At 44.5% G+C, this 25,831-nt stretch overlaps 1 protein-coding gene across 2 annotated transcripts in view; it reads right to left on the bottom strand.

Moving 5' to 3' along the window:
* Nucleotides 1-941: 941 nt before the first annotated feature.
* The window catches only part of CD38 (CD38 molecule), a 51,088-nt gene continuing 26,198 nt past the window's right edge, over nt 942-25,831 (bottom strand). For both annotated transcript variants that reach the window (XM_062213007.1, XM_062213006.1), the window contains exons 2-8: nt 16,721-16,850; nt 14,428-14,563; nt 11,732-11,817; nt 8,456-8,529; nt 6,525-6,617; nt 6,135-6,221; nt 942-2,476 (exon numbers count right to left, since the gene is read on the bottom strand). In XM_062213007.1, coding sequence (XP_062068991.1) covers nt 2,413-2,476; nt 6,135-6,221; nt 6,525-6,617; nt 8,456-8,529; nt 11,732-11,817; nt 14,428-14,563; nt 16,721-16,850 — 670 coding nt within the window. In that variant the 3' untranslated portion in view covers nt 942-2,412. The remainder of the gene's footprint in view (nt 2,477-6,134; nt 6,222-6,524; nt 6,618-8,455; nt 8,530-11,731; nt 11,818-14,427; nt 14,564-16,720; nt 16,851-25,831) is intronic.

Below are 25,831 nucleotides of genomic sequence, written 5' to 3' on the forward strand. Positions count from 1 at the left end.
CGACAATGGCCATACACGAGGTGGTATAAAGAAAAAGCACCCAGTCCATGAGCCACGTCCATGGCTCACCAGGGCCTCTTGTGGCTTCCCTCATTGCCTCAAAGCCTCCACTAAGTCTGAACTTGAGCAATCATGTGGGTGTTCTTGAAGGAGTCTCATAGATTGACTTCTACTCTACCTGTTTCATCTGTAGAAGGAAAAGTGAAGAAAAAAAATTTTCTGGCGTAGGCAGCTACTTCAAAGGTATCCCGATGAGCACAGATACAAGCGTGTGCAGAAATCAGCCACGAAGCTTGAGAGGAACACAGCCAGGCTACCCAGCCGGCTGGCAAGGACTTGTGTATGAAGACGCTCTGCAGGGGCTGTTCACTGAACCTGGAGCAAGTCTGAGGCGCACCCAGCACTGGCCCCAGACACCCACCTCCATGTCCAGCCAGCCCTAACTTCCCATGACGGTCTGCCTACATGGGAGGGGCAAGGGAGGGGTCCATCATGGTGGCTGGAGCTGCAAGTGCTTCTGAAGGAGACTGGATCGCCAACTGTGGGAGCAGAAAGGAGCCCACAGAGGCTGGGTGTTTGCTGAGATGCAGGCTCTGTGCTACACAGGCAGCGTTTGCCACCATCTTTAGTACTCTTCACATTTAATGTGGGTAAATCTCCAGTTCTTATTGGAGTGGAAAGAAAGCTGAAGTTCACAGAGCGCAGGCATTCTGTTCAAGATCACAGTGTGATGCTGAGATAGGGAACAAGAAACACCTGACTTCAACATTTATTCCATTGTCAACAAATTAAGCAGATTCCCCCAGAGAAGTCTGATTAGTTTAATTCTTCACTCAAGATGTGCATCTTTTAAAAAAACTAGACAATCTGAATTTTGAAAATTAAAGAATGTATTTCTAAATAACAATGAAATTAGAAAACATCCTTTTTTTGAGGTTTATAGGAGAGATTTATTTGAAGAAATATTACAACATATAGAAAACATCTTTAAGTGAATGATAATGAAAGGGACATAATAAAACTCAAGAGCTGTAGCTGCAGGGTGAGTGTTCAGACTAGTAGTTAACATGCTGGTTTAAACACCCACATCACATATCAAAACACCTGCTCTAACGCCTGACTCCAGCTTCCTGCTAATGCCAACCCTGGGGGGCGGCAGGTAATGGCTCAAGTAATTGGGTTCTTGCCACCTACAGGGGAGGCCTGGATTTAGGTTCTGGCTCTTGGGTTTGGCCTGGGCCAGTCCTAGCTGTTGGGTACAGGTGGGGAGGAAAGACCTATCTATCTATCTATCTGTCTATCTATCTATATGTCTATCTCTGCTTCTCAAATACATTTTTAAAAGAAATACAACTAATACAGAGCTCAGGAAACATCTATAGACTAAACTGCATGTGTGAAAAAAGAATATAGGCTGAAAAATCAGTGATCCAAGCTTTCATTTCAAGATGCTGAATAAAAATACTCAAAGAAACTCAAAAGAATTTTTGTATTTCTAATAATAAAGAGAGGAGCAAAAAGCAATTTAATACAAAGAAAAAATCAACAGAGCTGTAGGTTAGTTCTTTGAAATAGTAGCAAAATGTATGATTCCCAAGTATGATGGATCCAAGACAAGAAGGGAGAATGCATAAATTGCCATTGAAGTGCGTACCAACATATATGACTCACTGAACAGGGACAGAGGAGGAGGCGAAGGACGGGAAAGTATTTGTTATGAAGCCATCTAGAAAGATCACATTCCAGATTCTATTGTATTCAATTCAATGCTACATGCATGTGTTGGAAGAGAAAATAACGTACTGTCTGTCATATCTAGGTCTATCATAGACCTGGAAGGAGAGAGCACCTGTACTTCAGAGATGGACAGATGTGAGAATCCGGCCTCTACCTTGATTCTAGACGAATTACTTTATGTAAATCACGTAACTGCTCTAAACTCCCATTTTCTCATCTGAAAAATGGAAATAATAATACCAAGCTCATGGAGCTCTAGGAAGGGTTAGAGGTAAAACATCCTACACAAAATATCCTACAAAATAATTTTTCCAAGGGATATTCCCAACATGACCCATAACCATGAGTTTACAGTTTGACCATCTGTAGGAAGGCTATAAAAATATATAGACCATGTCTGGTCTAATAAGAAAGGTTTGTCACATGAACATGAAATAACAATATAAAATTTTCATTCTAAATTTGTACAATAATACTTTTGAGTATCTGCAGATTACAATAAAAGCTATGCCAATAACAAACTATTTCAAGCCTTTGAAGGAAAAGATTTCCATCTCTGTGTTCACATCTTGGCGGGAGACCCCCCTCCACATCTGCCCCCCACCAGTACATCTGGTGTTGTGCGTGTTGGTGTGAACAGGGGGCTGAAGATCTGCGGCCACCATGGCAGCGGGCTCACATCAGGGTGCTGCAAGCCGGATCCTCCGGACGTCTCACACATTGGACAAACCTGGCAGGCCTACGGAAAGAAAGCAAAAGCAGAGGTGGAGATGCAGCATGAGACGCACCTCTGGTTCAATTTGCCAATAAAAGCAGCCCCTTCATTAGCAATGAAAGTGTGTGTGGCCCACCCAGCATCCACACAGGTCCTCTCTGGCAGTGACAACTCTGAGAAAGATCTCCTCCAGGAATGACAAACTGAAGTGTGGCCCAATTTTATTTCATTCCACTTATAAAGCTGTGGAAGCAAATACTGAGAAGGGATGCTGGATGGTACCACAATGGCAGTGAAAAGAAATACCTGACTCTAATGTGTCATAGATGTGCACTATCAATACCCGCTGATGAACAAGAAACAGCAGAGGCAGCAACTTGGCTGGGGTGCGTTTGGTTTCTGTGGATCATTTGCTTTCCTCTCTTCAGAAGTTTCTGGAAGGTACCTTGAGTCAGAGGCAGTCCAGCCTCTGGGAGAGGGCTGGAAGCTTTCACGGGAGGACACATTTCTTTTGCACAAACAAACCTTACATATGCATCGAACAGAGGCATGGCTGTGGTTTTGGAGATAACAAAGCAAAAGGGTTTAATGGGAGTCTCTGGTGCATGACTATAGGACGCTGGGTGGTCACTGGGAAAGTGGTTCATTGGATCGGAACTGAATCTGATTGTGCTAACATCAAGCAAGGATGAGACCCATGTTTGGATGCAGCACCCTTGGGAGGGAAAAGTGTTAGAACCTGGCCTTGTGATGGTCCTCTCAGACTCATCTCCACTCAATCGCCAAGGCCAGCTGGCCAGTGGCTCCAAGTGTACAGTCACTTCCTCCTCACCAGTAGGTCACCCGAGGCCACCCACATGAAAGCATTCTAGGAGGAAAATGTGTGTTTTCTGAAAGAAAATACCACTTTGGGAGAGGAATTTTCCTAAGACCATTCAGGATTTTAAAAGCAGCCTTTTATATTTATATCAAATGAGAGGATAAAAATATGCTTCTTAATTATAATTTCTAATTTCTTGAGAATTCATTTGTGTTCTAAGAAGCAGTAGTTACGCTGGTAAGACGATATCCCTCCATGAATTTGTAAAAATTATGTCGCATATTCTCGTAAAATGGACACACTGTGTAACATTCTGAAGAATAGAGACAGTATGTATTTTGAAGTAACAGAACCGTCAATGTGCCCTTTGGTTTTTTTTTAATTAACCACTAGGCGACACTCAACAGGTAAAGTAATTGACCATTTGCTGCTTTTAAGGTCACCCAAAAAAGTAGGGTTACCTTCTATTGATTCCACTGGTTAAAACATTTGTTAAGAAATCTTATATACATCTTATGAGAACTACGAGTTTGTGTATAGTAAGAACAGAGAAATTCTTGGAGGATTTACAGCCAAGTGTCAATAGTGTTTGCCTCTGAGTGGGGGGATTTGTTACATGCCTATCAGATTATCAGGAGGTCTAATCTATGTTAATGTAACCACATTTCTGTTTACATATATAATAATCACACTAAAATACACGGACAAAAGTTTGCTGACATCTGACAAAAATCAGAAGGTACATTTGGGATAAAGAGAGTTGAACTATGGGCCATGTCTACACCATGGCATGCACTTTGAGCCCCCCCAGAGTCATACCACTCCTCAACACCACAAGGGGCCCTACAGGTGTAATAACTCAAAAAATCATGGTGAATATAGTATGACATCACGGTTGGAGAAAATGAATAGTGATTTCAAACACTGTCTCTGAATCTAAGGCCACATGATCCAAGGCTCTCAATGGCTGGCATTGGTACACAAATGACTTGCTTCCTATGTGGGCCACTGTCTGTACAAGTCCACCTAGAAGCTATTCTTTCCAGAAGAGAACGTGTGAGCTCACCTGGAACCTGGGGTAGGCACAGCTGATGGGTTTTAATAAAAAGGATTTCTGGGCATTAGTGAAAAACAGGGGAAAAAATACAAGAAAGTTGAGAATGAGCCTCATCTTCCTTCCTCCTGCCTCTGCCTCCCAGGACTCTGGTATCCTACTGTCTCCATGCAGAACCCCTTCCAGTAACTTAGGCTGCTCGGATGTGTGCAAGGCTTCCTTCACAGTTGTTCCCCTTCTCTTTGTGTTTCCCAGCAAGCTGCCTGCCACAGAAGGCTTACGTGATTTCCTGGCAGTTCCCAGACAAGAGCCCGTTGACTGGTGGGGAAGCAAGAGCCAACAGAGTCCCTTGAAGCTCGCCTTCGGCCTTTGTGATGTGGTTAGTGGGAGCGAGTGGTGATGTGAAGGGGACAGGAAAACTGTTCTAGCATTTCAGCTTCTACATTCATTGAAAATCTTTTTTTCTGTGCATCAGTCTGGCTCTGAGCTATTGCACATGGGAAAATCTCCAAAGATTTTTCTATCAAGAAGTCCCTCCCTACCTACATTAATGGCCACATAACTTGAAAACAAATGGGGGTGGAGCAGGCATTACAGCCCAGTGGTTAAGACGACACTGCTGATGTCTGCATTACATGTCACCGTGTCTGGGTTTGCGTCTCTGTTCCTGCTTCCTGCTAATGAGCACCCTGGGAGGCAGCAGATGACAGCTCAAATACTTGGGTACCTGCCATCCATGTGAAAGATTTGATGGAATTCCAGGTTTCTGGTTTGGGCCTGGCCCAGCCCTGGCTACTGTGGACATTTGGAGAGTGAACAACCATATGGAAGATATCTCTTTATCTCTCTTCCTCTGGCTCCCCACCCTGACCCATGCCTTTCAAATAAACTTTTTGAAAATTAATGAGTGGGCTCCCAGGTGACTTTAAAAATACATACTTAGGGGTCAGTGTTGTGGCATAGTGGGTAAAGCCACTGCCTATGGCTGGCATCTCATATGGGTGCTGGTTTGTATCCTGGGTGCTCCACTCCCAATCCAGCTCCCAGCTAGTGGCCTGGGAAAAGCAGCAGAAGATGGCCCAAGTTTTTGGGTCCCTGGCACCCAGGTAGGAAACCCAGATGAATGTCATGGCTCCTGGCTTTGGCCTGGCCCCGAGCTGGCGGTTGTGGCCACCTATGGAGTGAACCAGCAGATGGAAGATCTCTCTTCTCTCTGTTTCTCCCTCTCTCTGTAACTCTGACTTTCAAATAAATAAATCTTTTTTAAAAAATAATATTTGTCAGTAATTTTAAACTTTTTCCTAACAAACATGGAACACTAGAAAAAGATTTTAAGATTTTACTTTTTTTAATTCTAAAAGGACAAATCTTAGCAGACTGCCATGTAGCAACTTACCAAGTATTGGGGGCATCTACACCCAGAACCAACTGAGGACATTTCACATGCAAAGTTATTCCACGTCCTGATGATTTCACAACTTGGGAGAAAGGCTGTGGCAAACCACGGCAGGCCCGTATGCCTAAGGCAGGCCACTCACCCTGGAAACCAGGACACACACCCCCACAGGCTGGGCCAGCCCCATGGGCAAGTCACTCTGTGCAGCTGGCAGGGAAGGTGGGCCCAAAGTGGCCAAGCAAAGGCCACCAGCTACCCTAAGGTAGGGACAGACATCATCCTAGTCCAATCTGAGACCACCACCAAGGCCCAAGAAGCAGTCACACAGCCCTCCCAGCTCAGAGCAGATCAGCAGAAGGGCAAAGGCCTACAGATGGCAAGACAGCCACTTCTCCACGAAGAAATCAATTACCTGTAGTCATCCTGGCAGAGAAAGGAAATGTTCCTCTGGTTTACAATCGATTTCAACTCCTTTATGGAGGAACCTAAGCACGAGTCCCTGGGGCAAAAAGAGGACAGGATTAAAATAACAAGCTCTCTCAACATTCGCTGAGTCTCTAGTTTCTGTTCCCAGAAGGAGAGGTGCAGCAGAAGTCCATCTCTGTGAGCTCGCAGGGGAGCAGGGGAGCGGAAGGTATGAAGCAGTGATACACTAAGAGCAGAGATAAAAATGAGAGGTTGTTGGGATGGCCTGAATTGTGTCCTGAGTCAGTAGCCTCCCAAGCCATTCTATGACTGGGTTCTTCAATGAACTGATTCATAAAATAACCCCTGGGTACAAAGTGTGAGTAGTAAACTATACCTTGAAACTCCTCCAATGTCATGCATCACCCAGGCATGAAGTGTATGAACCCTGTCTGGGTGCAAATTGAAGACTTCCACACTTCCAAAAGTGCTGCAATAGAAGAGAAAGAGAACACTGTCAACCCCAAACTGAAGTCTGAGGTCATCCATACCTTCCATCAAAAACCAGCAGGCAGGATGCCTTGATGACAACCCTTGGGAATCACCTAGGATTCACATTAGAAACAGACACAGCTGGGGCCAGCACTGTGGCGCAGCAGGTTAAAGCCCTGGCCTGAAGCGCCAGCATCCCATAAGGGCACTGGTTCTGGTCCTGGCTACTCCTCTTCCAATCTAGCTCTCTGCTATGGCCTAGGATAACAGTAGAAGATGGCCCAGGTCCTTGGGCGCCTGCACCTATGTGGGAAACCTGGTGGAGGCTCCTGGCTCCTGGCTTCGGATCAGTGTAGCTCCAGCCATTGAGGCCATCTGAGGAGTGAACCAACGGATGGAAGACCTCTCTCTCTGTCTCTACCTCTCTCTGTAACTCTTTCAAATAAATAAAATAATTCTTAAAAAAAAAAAAAAAGAAACAGATGCAGCTTCCCCTGCAAGGTGATCACTGAATGAACAAGGTTCTCAATCTGCACATGGATGCTGATTTCTTCAATGACTTGCAGCTTGGAGGGTGGTTCTTAGACCAACCTATTACACATCCCCTGGGAGGAAGTTAGAACAGCAGAACCACAGCCCATGACCACCTGCTGAATTAATGGGCAACTGAACAATCCCCAGGCAATCCATGTGCCCGTTGAAGTCCAAGCTCTGTGTTGGCAGACGCTGGTGGTCTCTCCCAACCCCATTGCTAACTCTTTCCTGCTCAGCTCTGATGGCTGCCCCACCTGATGCAGGTACTTGGGTCCTTAATCTCAGATTATAAAATCCTGTAATGTTAACACTTTCACCCAAAAGCCTTTAAGTTTGGGGTCAAAAGAAGTGAAAAGGACAAATACTTCTTTGTGGGTTGAAATACTAAAACAGGAGAAAAGGAAAATTACTTTGGGGTAGCAAGTGCGCCCAGCACAGGTTAATACATTCTCCCTCTTTTCAATCAGCCGCGTCAGGGGAAAGACTGGAGAACAAAGGCCAAAAATGTAAACAAAATGGAAAATAGCATAAGTACAGAAGGAGGTCCAGAAGGCCAGCGTGGGTGTGGCCTCATCCCCCTGGGTGTGGGTAAAGTGAGGGAGTCAGCACTGGAGCACGTTGGGCATCTTCTCTGTCAGGCACAGAATTCAGCATTCTTCAGACATTATCTCAGTTAACCTTCATGTCACCGTCCCTCTAGGGCTTACGCATACACAGGGTCTCACAGAGGACAGTGCCCTGCCCAAGCACTTCTGCCGTTCCCTCCTTTACCCGTGACAGGCCACTGCTGACAACGCAAGCAGAGATCAGGAAAGGCGAGAGCCCAGAGCGCTTCCTGATGTTCCCCACAGTACTTCTACTGCTTCCTTGGGATCCACACTCTTCATGGTGGAGTTCAAAGTCAGGTCAGACCTCCAGGGAGGGTGAGGGTAGACACAGGCAGAAGCAAGGAGGGAGGGTAAGTTGGGGGAACAGTGTGAACAGAGGAGGAGAATGGGCCGGGTGGAGTGTAACAGGAAAGAAAGCTTAGAAAATTATACCAGGTCTCAAGAAGTCAGGAGCAGCAGCTGGATACAGTGCAATGGCTTTCAGAACCATTGAAAGATTTTAGGCAAAAGCGAAATCAGGCAACAGCATTGACTCTGAAAGAACTCTCTCTTCAGAGGAGACAAAGGTCTTAGCTCTTTTAGCGCAGATCTCCAGAACTGACCTGAAATATGAAAAGCATGTTCTTTCTAGGGACTAAATGTCCAGCAGAAGGCTGTGATAACCCTTGCAAACAGGTTGTAAAGAAATGAGTACCTGGCTTTGCTAAAGGCTGTAGTTCCGGACCCATTGAGCATCACATAGACCGTACCACAGGCAGATTCGGCAAACTTGGAAGAAAAAAAAAAAAACAGACCGCCATTTCTCAGCATGTAAACTTAATCACCATGCCCCCAGGCATTCCATCCAATGCAGTGCTTAGTACATAGCTGGTTGAAGAGGGACTATCCTGGGGGGTTGGAGTATAGGAGTGCCAGTTCTATTTCTTTCCATTCCAAACCATGGGCGGGATTACACTTCATGTCAGAGTACTTGAAGCAGTTACTCCATTCTGTACGTGTCTGAACAATGAAGCCCAATGCCATTGTTCACAGGGTAGCTACATTCAGCAGTTCAGGAGTCTGAAGTCAGGATGAGGAAGAGAAATGTGTAGAGGAGGGAGATCAAAGTATTGTCCTACTGTCTTGGCCTGGTAGGCACATTTCATTTAGTGGAAGCATAGTGGACAATTTAGGGATCCAGGAAAGGGGAATATCACAGACAAGGGAAACAGGAGACAAGAGAAAGTGACCCCAAGGCCTAGAAAGGCACAGAGAAAGGAAGGGCTGAATGAATCATGGAATGAGATGAGGAAGGAGTTTTATTTCTCCTACAACAAATATTTATCTGAAGTCTTCACTTGGCCTTGGCCAAACCAAAATGAGCAAAACAGAAATAACGTACATGCTTTCATCAGGAATCCTACCCAGGTCCCGGGACTAGCTCCAGTCTCACTGACCTGAACCCTGACAGCAGCCCAGACCCCCTTCACATGATCTAACTAGGTTGCATTTCAACGAGACTGATGTCCACTTAGCAACCAGTACTAAGGGCTCCGTGAGAGCCGTGAGTAGGCTGTCCCACTTACCTCTACTGCCCTGGGTGCCTCATACCTGGCACATGGCGCAGAGTGGGTGCCCAGTAAAACTCATGGAAGAAAGGAGGGGGGTTCAATAAGTCGTTAGAGGGCCATGAACACTGCCAGGGGATCTAGACTTTCTTCTGCACGTGACAGTGACACCACCAAAGGATTTTACATTGAATTGTGAAATAGGGATGATGAAGGACAGAAGGAGCCATTGGCATTATTTATCACAGGTGCTAACTCAGAGAATATGAATAGGTGGCAAGCATGGGTCCCCATAAGACAGAATTCACAACAACCCCTATAATGTAAGTATTGGGTCACTTTGCCTCAAGATCACATATCTTGGAAGCAATTTGAACCACCAAGCAATGTCGCTTCTACTGTCAGAGAAAGAAAGGGTCATGCACATACATGCACAAACACTTCACAAAGATTAAGGTACAGGAACCCAAGCAGTTCACAGCAGCAGGGGATATTCAATCACATTCACCATCGTACTCCTAGGATTAAGGATGGAATAAGGATCACAAGTAGGTGCTTGGTACATGTGAAATGTTTCTTGGCCTTAAAAGTTTGTAGCATTATCATTGCCCTAAAGCATATCTTACAGTGATGAAATATATAGGAACTACTCTCAGAAAAAGCAGGCAAGCAAACAAAAATTAAATAGGGCCCTGACTTCACAACACACAGTAGGTCCTCACTACATGTTAAGTAGATGGATTCTGAGTTACTTAATACGATATTGGCATCCTACTTAAACATTGCAGTAACCCTGTGGAACAGGCAGGTGGTGATCTCCATTTGACAAGTGGGGAATCTTAGGGTCAGAACGGCTAAGAAATCTGCCCATTTTAAATGTGGTCTCTTTATTCCACCTCCAGAGCTATATCCTGTCTCTGCCATACCAGGGTTTGCCTGAAACCCCTTACAGTACAAGAAAGTTCAGTTAGACACCAACAGGAAGTTAAACATCAAATGCGCTATTTAAGAGACATACACAAAAAACAAAAATTGAAGAGCATGAAAGTTAAGATAGTCAAATGATCCACATAAAAGACAGAACCAATAAGCAGCTGCAAAAAATAAAGTTGAAGAGCACAGATCTGAAGTCAAGCAGATCTACCTTAGGATCCTAGCTTAGCTACCTGGTAGCCCAGTGACCAAGGATGAGCCACTTCACCACTGAGTCTTAATTTCTTTAGCCTTAACATGGAGATTTATACCTTCTGGTGCTACCTAAGGATTAAATGGAAATGATTTAAGGAATGTCGCAAATATTCTGCTACGATTGGATATGTGTTCCTCCAAAATACCCATGTGGGAACACAAGATCCAATGTGACACTACTAAGAGGTAGGGACTTTAGAAGATGGTTAGGCCCTGGGACTCCACTGTCATGAATGGGATTATAATGAATGGAATTAGCTTGAAGGAACCAGCTAGGGTCTTTCTGCCCTTCCGCCTTCTGCCATGGGATGACACGGTGTTCACCACTTTGCAGGCTGAGAACACAAGAAGGAATCATCTTGGACATGGACTCTTCAAGTACCTTGACCTTGAGTTTCAAAACTGTAAGAAAATCAATTTGTGTTCTTCATAAATTATAAAATTAAGTATTTTGTTACAGCAGCACCAATAGACTAAGACACATGCATTTAACCCATGTAAGTTTCCAACTTCTTGCCCCAGCTCCTCAAGGGCTTAAGTTTCATTTGGGGGAATAATAATTAATATACTTTCCCCCTCTTTTCTTTCATTTTTCCTTCCTTTCTTTTGTTTTCCTTTTTTCCTTGTCTACTTGCAAAGAAGCAACATTTTTTAAAACAGGCATATGCAGCTTGGAGTGAAGTCAGAAATGGGGGTGGGGGGTGCAAGGCATGCACGTGTTTTCCAGCCCAGATGCTGGACCTGGAGTAACCTGGGGGTGAACTCCCAGATCTGCCATTTGCTGACTATGTATGTTTAGGTGATTGCTTGTTTACCTGCACCCCCATGTTGTCATCTGTACCAGGAGTGTGACACTCACAGCCACTACTTCACAGTGTTCTTGGGAAGAGGGAATCCTTCAGCTCACATCAAGATCTGAAGACTGTACCTAGTACATAGCGAGTGACCTATGAATGCTAGTGATTACAACCATACCAGGACTCTAAGAATCACCTGCAACTGGATCAGAGGATTAAAGCAAGCCCTAGCTTCCTGGCAGCATGGGTAAGAACCTGGGTCCTTCAACTGGAGCCCACAGACCCTCCACGAATGCCCTGAAGTCAAATGTGAACATTTCTGGCATGTGGCTCTGAACATTTTCTTCAGGGAAGAATCCTGCACTTTCATTCCTGAAAGGATCTGCAACTCTACAAATGTTAAGTGCAAGCACTAGAATCTCACTGCTTGGTACTTACTTTCTGAGAAACCACGGTCCAGAACACAGAAGTAGCAGTGCTGCTGCAGTTTTCATTCCGATATGGGCAAAATTCTTCCTTCACTTCTGAAAAATATGGTTTATAGAAGACAATTAAAGTGGAAAAGAAAGCATTGATAAGGTCCACTTCCCTGGGCTATTCAATTTTCCAGTTGCTTCATTGCAAAGAAGGAGGATAGAGAACGGACACATCTCAACCCAATTTAACTAAGTGTTCCCTGAATCCCTTCCAAGTCCCTGCTTTACCCTGCAGATCCCAGATAGGAACATAGTGACAGGTTTTGAGTCAACATTCTGGGAAATGACAGCAAAACTTCATCCAACAGAGACAAGCCCCACTGCTATCCCTGAGTTCCAGAAGAACCAGGGATTAAACTGCACCTTCTGGGGTCACTCTCACCAACAACTTCTCTACTTCCTAACAACTCTCTCTCTCTTGAGAGTTTCCTCCCCACCTCATAAAGTCCCTATACCCTTAAGCTCAGATAGTCTCAAGTCTTTTAATATTCATGCAATTGGGACAGGCTAAGCCTTTACTAAAGTACTATAAACATAAAGCATGAATATAAATTTTCTTTTCTAAAAAATTATTTTCACTTTATTTGAAAGGCAGAGACAGATAGAGACAGAGAGAGATCTTCCATCTACTAGTTCACTCCTCAAGTACCTGCAACAAGTCAGGCCAGGTCAGGCCAAAGCCAGGAGTCCAGACCTCGATCAAGGTCTTCCACATAGATGGCAGGAGCCCAAGTACTGAGCCTTCACCACTGCCCCCAAGGGTTCACATTAGCAGGAAACTGGGTTGAAAACTGGGGTTCCAGGACTCAAACTAGACACTCCAATATGGGAGTGATTTAACTGCTGGGCCATCACCCAACCCTGAATACATATTTTCCGTGCCACTTCTTCCATGGATATCTGTCTTAATGTGCATTTACTGAGTGTCATGTCCTGGACATGATAGGATTTCTGCCTTCAGAGAGCACACTATATAGTGTCATAAGTAGACCAGAGAAAGATCAGCTTGGGTTGGGGAGGGGAGAGGTGTTGCATGGCATCAATAGGGAAGGTTGATGTTGAACTTGGTTTTGAAGAATGACCCAGTGTCTACACACAGACAAGGCAGGGAAAGGTGCTCCATGCAGAGTGAGAGTGTGAGGCAGTCTGACGGGTTTAAACAGAACTGCAGAGCAGCTGGTTGGAAAGGGAATGATGAGGGCCACATTGGGGTACAGCAAGTTAAGCTGCCACCTATGATGCCAGTATCCCATTTCACAGTGCCAGTCTGACTCCTTTATCCAGCTTCCTGCTGAGGCAAGCCCTGGCAGGGCAGTGGAAGATGGTCCATGTACTTGGGCCTCTGCCACTCATGGGAGATGAGGATGGAGTTCCTAGCTCCTGGCTTCAGCCTGGCCCAGACCTGTCCATTGTGGCCATTAGAGGAGAGAACTAGTAGATGGAAGATCTCTCAGGCTCTCTTCCTCTGTTTCTCCTCTCTCTGCACTCTGTCTTTCAAATCAATAAAATAAATCTGTAAATAAAAATAAAGGAGAATGATGGAAGAGGAGGAGGGTGAAAGTTAGAGCCAGGCCACATCATGAGACTTCTAAGGTGACTTGTGATTTCATCAGCTTTACAGGATCATTGACACTTAAGTTGCTTTTTTAGTTTTGTCAATAGTTTCGCCTATATTAGGAGATGACTCCAAGTGGAAGCAAAAATCTTGATGATGATAAACAAAATCATTGATGAACATAGGTCCAAAAGTCCTCAACAAAATACTAGCAAACTGAATTCAACAATACATTAAAGGACCACGATCAATTGGGGTTTGTACCTGGGGCACAAGACTGTTTAACATATTCCAATCAGTAAATGTGACACATCACACTAAGAGAATGAAAGACAAAATCATATGCTGATATCATTAGATGTAGAGAAAGCAGCTGACAAAATCCAACATCCTTTTACAATAAGAACTCCCACCAGAATCAGGTGTTGAAGGAAGGTACCTCAAGGCAATAAAGACTGTGCAGAGAAACACAAAGATCACATCACACTGTATGGTCATTATTGAAGCCTTTTCCTCTAAGATATGACACAAGACAAGAAGGCTTACTCTCACCACTTCTATCCAGCATCGTACTGAAAGACATTGCCAGAGCAATTAGGCAAGAGAAAGAAACACCTTCCTAAGTGAGTGTTCTGAGTTTTTCTGGGCAAGATAAAGCTACACCTGGAAAATGAAGGCAAAGCCACACATTGGCTTGAGATGCAGAGGAGCCAGTGCAGGGCTACCATGCTGGGTCTGTGGAAATAAGGACTTTGACCTGGGTCCTTCTGGGACGCCACCTCACTCTAGCATTATTTGGTCCTGAATGTGCCCTGAGAGACAGAAAAATGCCAAACAGTCCAAGACAGGCTAGATATACACTCAGAAAAAAGCAGGGAATCAAGCCTGGGCAATCCCGACTTCCAAAGTCCATTTTTCAAGAAAACAAGGAAGTTCTAGGGACCACTGTTTTCCCTTGGCTTCAGTTGTCATATAAGTACGGGTGGCATTAAGGTGGGTCCCATAGCTCCATCGGCCACCCTGACTTTTCAGGGCCCTCGCAATGCTCAGGGCTCCTCCACCCTATTCATTCTTGGGCCACCCTATGAGGTCCAGATGCTCACCAGAAGTTCTGGGGTCTCCACACCACACAAGGTCATCAGCAATGTAACCCAGCAGCGTGTCCTCCAGAGTGAACATCTCGTTCTGGATCCCTGAGTACTGATGGGCCAGCTCTTTTGATCTGCTCCAAAAGAGAGTCTAAGAAAGAATAAACACAGCCTGTCATTGAGATCAATTTATTAGTCAAAAAAATTCACATATTTATAAAGAAATAAAATATCAGAATAAATGTAAAGATTATTGTGTTCACAATTGCTTTCTGTGTGAGAGATGGAGATACAAGGAGAATGCATGTGTGTTTGAGGTCACAATGTAAAATGAATTTATTGTTCTGGGTTGCAGTCAACAAGGTATGCAAGTCACTGATGAAAATCTGACAGCTAACATGAGCTCAGTCCACATCTGGAGGGAGCATCAGGGAGTTCCAGGAATCCTAAAATTGTCTGCAAAATAGTTTTTATATGTTCTATTTTCTGGAAGAAGTGCTATTTGATTTTTAAAGAACTCCACAATTTCTTCCCCTTCCCCAAATCTCCCCTAGGGAGAGAAAGAGAGGGAGGGAGAGAGAGAGAGAACACAAATAAAGGCTGGGGTATTCTTTAAGGTTCCTCTTAAAGGTTAGTACAAGGTCAACTTTGAGAATCATATTCTCTGCCATAGATCTAATCATTCTTAACTGGAAGGTAATGGTGTCAAGCCTGGGCCCTGGAGTCACACTCCTTCTTGCAGCCCAGCATCACCACTAATTCACTGTTTGATCTTGGGTAATCAAAGCATTAGCAAGGCCTCACTTTCCACACTTGTAAAATTAGATGATGATGATGAAGAAGAAGGGATGCTATGGAGAGTAAATGCAAGTAAATTCTTGGCACAATGTCTGCCACATAGTCACTAATCCACAGCATCAGCCTGGGTTATTAAGTGTTGAGCACCTCTTCTGTGCAAGGCTCCTTTCTTGGTGGACCAAGGAGAAGCCCCACAATAAATCCAGCCCACTAACAATGGGATGAAAGGCTGGGAGTTGAAGATGGATCTAAAAGCTTCCCAGAGACAACCTGGAGCACATGGAATGTTTGCCTTAAACATTGACGTTAGAGAAGACACACGGTAGAGTAGGCCCTTTCCCTATTTTCTGTGTAATAAAAGCATTTCAGGCTGCAAGTCTTAGGCTATCTGCATGTCAGGCACTTTCAGGCCTATTGAGCTTGGGCGACCACTGGTCACCCAAACTCACCAGACCTTAGTTTACTCACTGGTGAAATGGAGATGCTGGCACCTGACCTATCTACTCTGATAGATGGCTGTTGAGGTCTAAGACAATAGGGTTGGAAGAGTCCTTTGTAGGAGCCAGCTTTGTGGTGTAGCAGGTAAAGCCTCCACCTGCGACACCAGCTTCCCATATGGACACCAGTTTATGTCCTGGCTGCTCCATTTCTCATCCAGTTCCTGGCTCATGGCCTGGGAAAAGCAGCAGAAGATGCCCCAAGTTCCCGGGCCCCTGCAACCCACATGGGAGACTCAGATGAAGCTTTGGCCTGGACCAGCACTGCAGCCAGCTAGGGAGTGAACCAGCGGATGGAAGATCTCTGTCTCTGTCTCTCCCTCTCTCTCTCTCTAACTCTCTCAAATAAATAAATAAATCATTTTTAAAAGAAGAAGAGTCTTTTGAAGTAAAAATGGCACTATTCTAGAGCAAATTTTCATTATCATTGTTGTTGTTTATTGCTGTCAGAGGTCAAGGGAAAGTTTCATAATCATATAAACTCGGTTTGCTTCTGTTTGCGTTTGTGAGTTGGCTTTGATGCTTAGGTTATTTTGCCTGAACTTTGGCCAATTTTTCTTTTTTTTTTTTGTCCTTATTTTTTTCGTACCCCTCCCCCATTCCCAGATGTCCTCAATCCTGATTCCCCAATGGCCCCACAAACTCTGTCCATGTCAATCACACTCACATTCCAGTGTCTAGAATTTTCCTCTTCCTTCATCCTAATAAAAATTTGATACCATGACTTCTGGCTTTTATTCACAGTTTTAAAATCCTTACCTTGGGTGGGCCTTCATAGTTAAGATGCTACTTGGGACACTTGCATCCCCTAAGGAAGTGCCACTTATGTGGGAGTTGCAGATGGAGTTCTGGGCTTCTGGCTTCGGCCTGGCCCACAGCCCCAGCTATCATGGGCATGTGGGCATCGGGGGAGTAGATAGAACACTTCTATTTCTCTCTCTTTCTCTCTCAGACTTTCAAATAAATAAAAATAAATTATTAAAATTTAAAAATCAATAACCTGCTTTAGTTACCTTGTTGCAAGGAACAGTTTGAGTGACCAAATTAATCAGTGGTTGATAGTCTTCTTTTGTAATGCTGCAAGGGTCCTTGGAAACAAATGCACTTGTGAAGGCATTCAGTATTTTTTTACAATCCTGATTTCTGAGAGATAAAACATGAAAAATAAATAAAACATGAATCATTAGATTTTAAGATATTTTTGGAGCAAAATTACCAATCAAAAATCCCACTCAGTAAGTAGCTAGGTGCCAGGTAGTTTATACATCCAGTCTGTTCATGTTTTTAAGATTTTATTTATTTTTTTGAGAGGCAGAGTCACAGACAGAGAGAGGGAGAGACAGAGAGAGAGGCCCTCCATCTGCGGGTGCTCTCCTAAAACAGCTATGACAGTCGAAGCTAGGCAGACCTGAAACCAGGATCCAGGAGCCTCCTCCAGGTCTCTTATTTGTACCCAGGGGCCCAAGCACCCGGGCCATCCTCCACTGCTCTCCCAGGCCACAAGTTGAGAGCTGGATCAGAAGAGGAGCAGCCAGGACACGAACCTGCAAACCACATGGGATGCCGGCACTGTAGGCAGATGCCCCACCCACCATGCCACAGTACAACATTTTTTTTAAAGAATTATTTTATTTATTTTAAAGTCAGAGTTACACACAGAGAGAAAGAGGGGCAGAGAGAGAAAGAGAGAGAGAGAGAGTGCTTCCATTCTGCTGGTTCACTCTCCAAATGACTGCAACCACCAGAGTTGAGCTGATCCAAAGCCAGGAGCCAAGAGCTTCTTCCAGGTCTCCCACGTGGGTGCAGGGGCCCAAGCACTTGGGCCATCTTCTACTGCTTTCCCAGGCCATAGCAGAGAGCTGGATATGAAGTGGAGCAGCCGGGACTCGAACCAGCACCCATATGGGATGCCAACGCTGCAGGTTGGGGCTTTAACTCGCTCCACCACAGCGCCGGCCCCATGTACAACATTTTTGCGAGATAGACATTCCCCTCCCTGCTTCATAGACAAAAGATAATCTCAGTGAGGTTAATACAACTTCTGTAGTCCACACAGCTGGCAAAGTGCTATTGCCAAGATGCAGATCTGTGTCCATTAGGTGCTAGTGTGGAGTCTAGTCGTTAATGCTCAGGCACCAGTGCTAAATCAAATTGAGAAGAACACATAAACACAACTACTGTTCTCACATTTCACACTTCATAAAACCATCAACGCCTCCTGAGTGCCTTCAGAAGACTCCACATCCTTCCTTGAACTCTCCGGAGTGCCATCTGCTTGCTGCCACCGTACCCACCACCCAGCTGCCACCCTCCCCACCTCTTGTTGAAATCCCATTCCCACTTCTTGGAGTGAGTGAGTAGGAACTACAGGAACTCTGCTGCCCCCTGACTCTTGTGTGTGGTGCTTTCTTCAGCAACGAGGGATGCATGACCATGAGATTCTAATTTACAGATGGGTCCAACGACGTCTTCTGTCATGACTCAGGCAAGACCCATTTCCCATAAGCAGCTGCCTCTACCCCTCTAAGGAAAACTAAGTCTTCTCCCCTATACTCTGCCCCTAACTGGTCCTGCCTTAAGAGAAAGTTAGCTGGGGACAGATCTGTTTGCCTAGAGTGTTTATGCTCATTCAAGGCTGGAAACTGGGTCTATTTCAACCTCCTATCTTTCTAACGTCCAATTCAAAATAATACGTCTAGATGGAGTGGAAAATTGAATCTGATGCATAAAAGATTCAAAATGTACTAATAAAAAGATCTCACTTCCAGAATAGAGAAGAAACTCCAAAGTTCTACTCCTCCACAAAAGCAATGAGAACACTGGTGAAATTACTTTGCAAAAATCTTTGCAAAACTCTGAAAGTTAACTAAATCTTGCAACAAACTAAAAGTTATTTCAAGAAAAAATGGTAAACTTTTAGTTAAAACAATGAGCCTTACAGCATTTGAACTTGCCTTATCTCCATCTCCATCTCACCAGTTCAAGGGAAGACTTGAAAACCAGCAGCTTTGCGTGAAGCTATGAGACTTGTGAAGAAGCAGTCAACCCGCACTGCAGAGCACAGAGTGAGCTTGTATCTCTCCAGAAGCCTCCATCCCCAGAGAAGCGTCCCTAATTGATCCATCAGAATCCTGCTGAAAGGCTCACTACCCAGGGCTTGCTTTTATTTGGCATGACTCAGCTTTCACCACGGGTAAACAACCTGCCTCCTGCACAGTCATCAAAATGGTTCTTCCTCCCATAACCACCCTCCCACCTGCAAACCATCCCATCTCCTACTCCCTCTCCCATCCCATTCTTCATTAAGATTCATTTTTAATTATCTTTATATACAGAAGATCAACTCTATACTAATTAAAGATTTCAACAGTTTGCACCACACAGACACACAAAGTATAAAGTACTGTTTGAAGACTAGTTTTTCCATTAATTCTCATAGTACAACACATTAAGGACAGAGGTCCTACATGGGAGCAGGTGCACAGTGACTCCTGTTGTTGATTTAACAATTGACACTCTTATTTATGATGTCAGTAATCATCCTAGGCTCTTGTCATGAGCTGCCAAGGCTATGGAAGCCTCTTGAGTTCACCAACTCCGACCTTATTTAGACAAGGCCATATGCAAAGTGGAAGTTCTCTCCTCTCTTCAGAGAAAGGTACCTCCTTCTTTGATGGCCCATTCTTTCCATCGGGATCCCACTCACATAGATCTTTCATGTAGGTCATTTTTTGCCAGAGTGTCTTAGCTTTCCATGCCTGAGATACTCTCATGGGCTTTTTAGCCAGACCCAAATGCCTTAAGGGCTGATTCTGAGGCCAGAGTGCTGTTTAGGGCATTTGCCTTTCTATGAGTCTGCTGTGTATCTCATGTTGGATCGTTCTTTCTTTTTTAATTCTATTCTTTAATTTTTTAGTTCTATCAATTATTATTAGCAGACACTGATATTATTTATGAGATCCCTTTGACACTTAATCCTATCTTTATGACCAATTATGAGCTTAAACTGATCACTTTAACTAGTAAGATGGCATTGGTACATGCCAACTTAATGGGATTTGGAGTCCCATGGTACGTTTCTTGCTCTACCATTAGAGGTAAGTCTGAGGGAGTTTGTACTGAACTGTACATCTCCTCACTCTCTGGAAAAGGACTTTAATATCTATTTTTCTGTCAGAGTGTGAAAGTAATCCATGAGCCACATAATGGCGATTGATCTCATCAGTCACAAGGGAAAAGGAAACCCAAACCATGAGACTGCACTTCATACCCATTAGGATGATTTTAGAGGTTGAATTGTGTTCCCTCAGAAACATATTTTGAAGTCTTAATCATTGGTATGTATATATCTGGAAGAAACTTTTTTTAAAAATCATGGAAAATTGGGAGGAAAGGGTTGGCACAGAAAAACTTTGAAATCCATGCATATGGAGGGTCTTCCAAAAGATCATGAAAAATGTGTTTTATGAAAGTACTTTGCATGGATTTTTTTTCCTTTGGAAGCAAAACAAACTTTTTCTTCCATTCCATGTTTCCATGAACTTCTTAAAGTGCCCTTGCAATGGAAGGTTAGGGCCCAGCAAGCTGTGTTCTAATAAGTGCTCCAGGCAATTCTGATGCATGGTTAAGTTTGAAAATCATTGTGTTGCACATGAAAATGTGAAGGGTTCAATAGCACTGACTCTCCAGTGTCTGGGCAGGACATCTCAGCTTCATCCACACTCACCTTTGAAAGCTGAGCCATAACATCATCACCAACCTCGGTTTCTCCATACATTTTTTATTTAAGAGGAAAAAGTTGGTACACTATGTACTTTGATGTCAATCAAAATTTATGGGGCTCTACTGTGGGCAGTTTAGAGAAAAGGTGTCTGGCAGCTCTTTTGCTTTACAGGATCAAATTTTAATTTCATTAGTGAATACACTGGCCTTCTCGGGATCTGTTCCAGATTTCAACTCTCTAAGAGTAAAACTCTTCTACCTCTGTCCTTAGCAGCATCTACAAGACTTGAGGCAGACAAAGGTGGAAGGCTAAGAATTTCCACTGCAAAAGATTCTGCAGGAAAGAGAAAATTTTTTAATAGATGAAAGTAATTTTGATATATGTTTTAAGATTTATTTATTTATTTGAGAAGCAGAGAGAGAGAGAGAGATCTTCCATTTGCTGGTTCACTCCCAAATGCCTGCAATGACTAGGGCTAGGCCAGGAGCCAAGAGCTTCTTCTGGGTCTCCCATGTGTGCTTTCCAGGCACGTTAGCAGGGAGCTGGATCAGAAGTGGAGAGCCAGGGCTCTAATTGATGCCTATATGGGATGCCGTGTGGTGGTGGAAACTCAGTTACTTGAGCACCACCTGTTCCCTTCCAGGGTCCACATTAACAGGAAGCTGGAGTTGGGAGCTAGAGTAGGGAGTTCAACCCAGGTACTCTGAAATGGGACACGGGTGAGTGTTTAACTGCTGAACTAAATATCCATGCCTATATTACTCTTTTTTTTTTAGATTAATTTATTTATTTGGAAGGCAAAGAGTCTTACAGAGAGAGAGAGAGAGAGAAAGAGAGAGAAAGAGAAAGATCTTCCATTCACTGGTTCACTCCCCAGACAGCCACAGCAGCTCAGGCTTCATCCAGTTCTCCCACGTGGGTGGCAGGGTCCCAAGTACTTGGGCCACCTTCTGTGCCTCCTTCCCAGGTGCATTAGCAAGTAGTTGAGTTGGAAGGGGAAGTGCCAGGACTTGAACCAGTGCTCATAGGGGGTGCCAACGTCACAGGCAGCAGCTTAACCCGCTGCACCTCAACAGCCTCCTGTATTCTTATTTAATCTCCAGTACCTCAATGCAGTCTCATGAAAAACTCACACAACTCCAGAATTACTTTTATGCTTCTTAGATATGGACCTCAACTGAAGAAACATTACCTTAAGTGTTCAAGAAACCCCAAGTTCAAGAAAAACAACAATTGAGTCCATGATTGGAACACTAGAGTTGACACAGCATGGGAGAGTCTATCACTCATCTCCCCACCCCTTCTCCTTCCTGTTGGTGAGGGCCTCCCCAGTGCCCCCACAAGTAAGAGAAATGGAGAGAGGTCATGATCAGTTTGGAGTCAGGATTTAAGAAGCTGTTTTCATCCTTGAAATCAAAGTAGACACACCCTGGATGTGGCCATCAGTCTTTGTATTGGCCTAAAGATATTTGTTGAAATAAAAAGGACCTAGGACTGCAGTCCACTAGAGAAACAGCATGCAATGATTAAGAGTCATTTCTGGGAATTATAGATGATAGATATGATAGATGAAAGATAAAAGATAAATAGGTGATAGATGATTTATATGTGATAGGTAATAGATAATAGGTAGATGATAGATAATTATTAAATGATAGATGATAGTTGAGAGATAGATGGTGGATACATGATAGATAAATAGGTAGATAGGGGCCAGCGCTATGGGTTAATGGGCAGCGGGTTAACGCCCTGGCCTGAACCACCGGCATCCCATATGGGCACCAGTTCTAGTCCTGGCTGCTCCACTTCCCATCCAGCTCTCTGCTATGGCCTGGGAAAGCAGTAGAAGATGGCCCAAGTACTTGGGCCCCTGAACCCACGTGGGAGACCTGGAGGAAGCTCCTGGCTCCTGGCTTTGGATCGGCACAGCTCCAGCAGATGCGGCATCTGGGGAGTGAACCAGCAAATAGAAGACCTCTCTCTCTCTCTCTCTCTCTCTCTCTCTCTCTCTGCCTCTCCTCTCTCTATGTAACTCTGAATTTCAAGTAACATAAATAAAAAAAAAGAAAATCATCTTTAAAAAAAGATAAATAGGTAGGTAGGTAGACAGACAGAGGTCTTTTTGTTTCAAAGGAAGCCTCAGTCATGAGACTTCCAGGGGTGCCTCTGCTTGGGGCGGGGAGACTAAATGGCCACCAGCAGCCCAGCAGCTGTTCCCCAGAGCTCAGATATCACTGTGTCTCATGCCCACCTGAACCAGAAGTGTGTGGGAAGCCACCTGGTCCAGGCTCTCAGCTCTGACCACAGCTGAGAACCTGCCAAAGCATTATGGAAGAGATACAGTGTCTGGCTCCACACCTGCCAAGCCAGCCCAGGAAAGAAGAGAGCAGAATGAGGAATTGTTAAATAATTCTCATTAATCACTCTAATGATCAACCAGGGGTGAGGCTAAGGGATCTAATTAAATCCTTCCATCTTGCCGGCGCCGTGGCTTAACAGGCTAATCCTCCGCCTTGCGGCGCTGGCACACCGGGTTCTAGTCCTGGTTGGGGCACCGGATTCTATCCCGGTTGCCCCTCTTCCAGGCCAACTCTCTGCTATGGCCCGGGAAGGCAGTGGAGGATGGCCCAAGTCCTTGGGCCCTGCACCCGCATGGGAGACCAGGAGAAGCACCTGGCTCCTGGCTTCGGATCAGCGAGATGCGCCGGCCGCAGCGGCCATTAGAGGGTGAACCAACGGCAAAAAGGAAGACCTTTCTCTCTGTCTCTCTCTCTCACTATCCACTCTGCCTGTCAAAAAAAAAAAAAAAAAATCTTTCCATCTTACAAATGAGAAACAGGGAGCTCAAATAGGGAGGGTAACAACTTCATGCTAACAGAAAGGTCATTTTATTTTCTAAATTTACTTCTTTAAAAAGGAGAAAGAAAGAGAAATCTGCCATTTGCTGGTTCATTCCCCAAATGACCACAACAGCCTAGGCCGGGCCAGGCCCAAGCCAGGAGCAGAGAACTCTGGGTCTCCCACATGGGTGGCAGGGACTCAGTACTGAGCCGACACCTGCTGCCACCCATGGTGCCCATTATCAAGAAGCTGGGATTGGGAGAGGAGCCGGGACTCTCACGGAGGCACTTGTGTACCTTAACCACTATGACAACCCCTGCCCTAGGTCAGATGATAACTGTTCTGCAGTGAGTCAGCAGCAGCATTTCACTGAGCACTTAGAAGGTCAGAATTCGCACTTCCATGTGTGTCCTCGTTCTGCTTCCCCTGCTTTATTTTCATTTGCGTGCAGCTTGTTAGCCAATTTACCAACAGCCACTAATTACTGTCATGATTCTAACAACCACAACAATGAACACTCACCTAGGACTTCCTTTGCCGAGTATTTCACAGGCATCTCCTTGGATCCCTTTCCACACAACGCTGATGTAATTATCTCCATTTTCCCTATAAACCCAGAAGACCAAATAACCTGCCCAGAACTCCACAGCTAGGGTATCCGGGCCAGAACTTGAAACTTGTCCCACCCAAGCTCAGAGCCCCTGCTCTTCCCCAGAAAGTGCCCATGGGGCCAACCCAAGCACGGCCTCCAGTGATGGGGCCAGCCCTCCTGAGATATTCTCGCAGCAGCAACATTTTTCTTCCATAGCTCTTTTCCAGGAGCACCTGACAGCAGCCGTGATGGAAACCAGACAGTTACCAGGAGACCCAGGCAGAGCAGGTGCAATTGCACGAACAGCTCTGGAAGTAATTCATGAAATCGTTTTGAACTATTCAAGTCCAATTCCTCCACCAGTGGACTTTAAAATCTGGGCATCCTCCTTGATTCTCCATGTCCCCAAAACATTGTTTCCTGTTGACGCTCACATTTATGGTGAGATGTTTCCTGTTCAGAGTGCACCCAGCCTGCCTTCTGATCATTAGAGGACTTTTAAGAAAATCCAGGCTTTCCTAAACTAGAAGCTCCCTGTTCTTAAGCATTTTTGCAAATGAAGAAGAGAAGAAAATGAGCCTATTGTGTCTATTTTCAAGAGTTTCTAATTTGAAGAGAAAGAATGAAAGCTACACTAGCTGGAGCATAACATAAACCTTGGTTGGTGTTTTCATCCCTACACCCACTCTTTTCTACATTTTCACTTGTGGTGAAATACAAGCAGCACACAATTTATTATCTAGACCATTTGTAAATGTCCAGTTCAACAGGGTGGAGAACATTCACATTGTTTGCTCCCCATCTCTGGAACTATTCATCCTGCAAAACTGAAACTCTGGACCCAAAAAACCCTAACTCCCGTCCCTCTACTCCCTGGGCCCTGGCAACCTCCATTCTCCTCTCTGTGCCTATGAATTGTACCACTCTAGGGACTTCACATAAGTGGAATCATCTTTTCTGTCTGTGACCAGCTGGTTTCACTTAGTATGAAGTTCTCCACGTTCATCCACGCTGTACCATGTGTCATGATTTCCTTCTTTGTTGTAGCTAAACAATATTCCATTGTACATATGCACCACATTGTGCTTACACACTCATGAATCAACAGACATTTGAGTTGTTTCCTCCACCTGTTCTTTGCACAAATATTTACTGAGGGCCTCTTGTGAGCCTCAGAGCAAGCTCAAGGCTATAAAGGTAAATACATGTTATTTTGTACCTTGAGTCACTCTTACTATGGTTCAGAGTACAAGGGGGAAAAACTCATTACAATTAGAGCACTGTGAATTGCCCACAGCGCTAAAATTTGGGAAGGCAATAAATGCTACTAGAACATTTTCTACTGCACAGGGTAGAAACGGAAGTTAAAAAAAAAAAACTCATAGTAATCAAACCATATTTAAAGAGTAGTTATCCCTGAATTCTAATTGTATAAGAGTTGTTTTGTAACCTTTAATTTTTTTCTTTATATTTTCCATTTTTCTACAATAAGCATATATTACAATGGACATCATACCAAAACTTTCATTTTCTTCTTAAGTTGTTTGAGCAATCAGACCAAACATGTGACCATTCAAAAGGTTTTAGAAATGTAAGCATCTGGGATCCAAGTCCCATTGGTCACCACCTGTCGCCTTTGTGTCCTTGGCTGCAATGTGTCTTTTATGGACGCTCAGGACCAGGTCACTGAGATGAAAAGACAGAGTGGAATTGGGGGAAAGGGCTGGGAACCTCTTCCAGTGGAACTTTCTCTCCACTTTAAAGACTTTCTTCATCCTTAGGGCAGACTGGATTGCCAGGTCACACCTGACACACAGCTGAGTCCCAGTCATAAATAATGTCAAAGACACAGGTCATGGAGAGGATCAGATACAACAAGGAAAAAATGGCTCAGGCTACCCAACCCCTGGGACCTCCTTCCTTCCTTCCTTCTTCCATCTTCTCCAAGATGGGTTGGGTGGGGTTCCT

The sequence above is a fragment of the Lepus europaeus genome, chromosome 16 (assembly GCF_033115175.1).
Source record: "Lepus europaeus isolate LE1 chromosome 16, mLepTim1.pri, whole genome shotgun sequence".
NCBI lineage: Eukaryota > Metazoa > Chordata > Mammalia > Lagomorpha > Leporidae > Lepus > Lepus europaeus.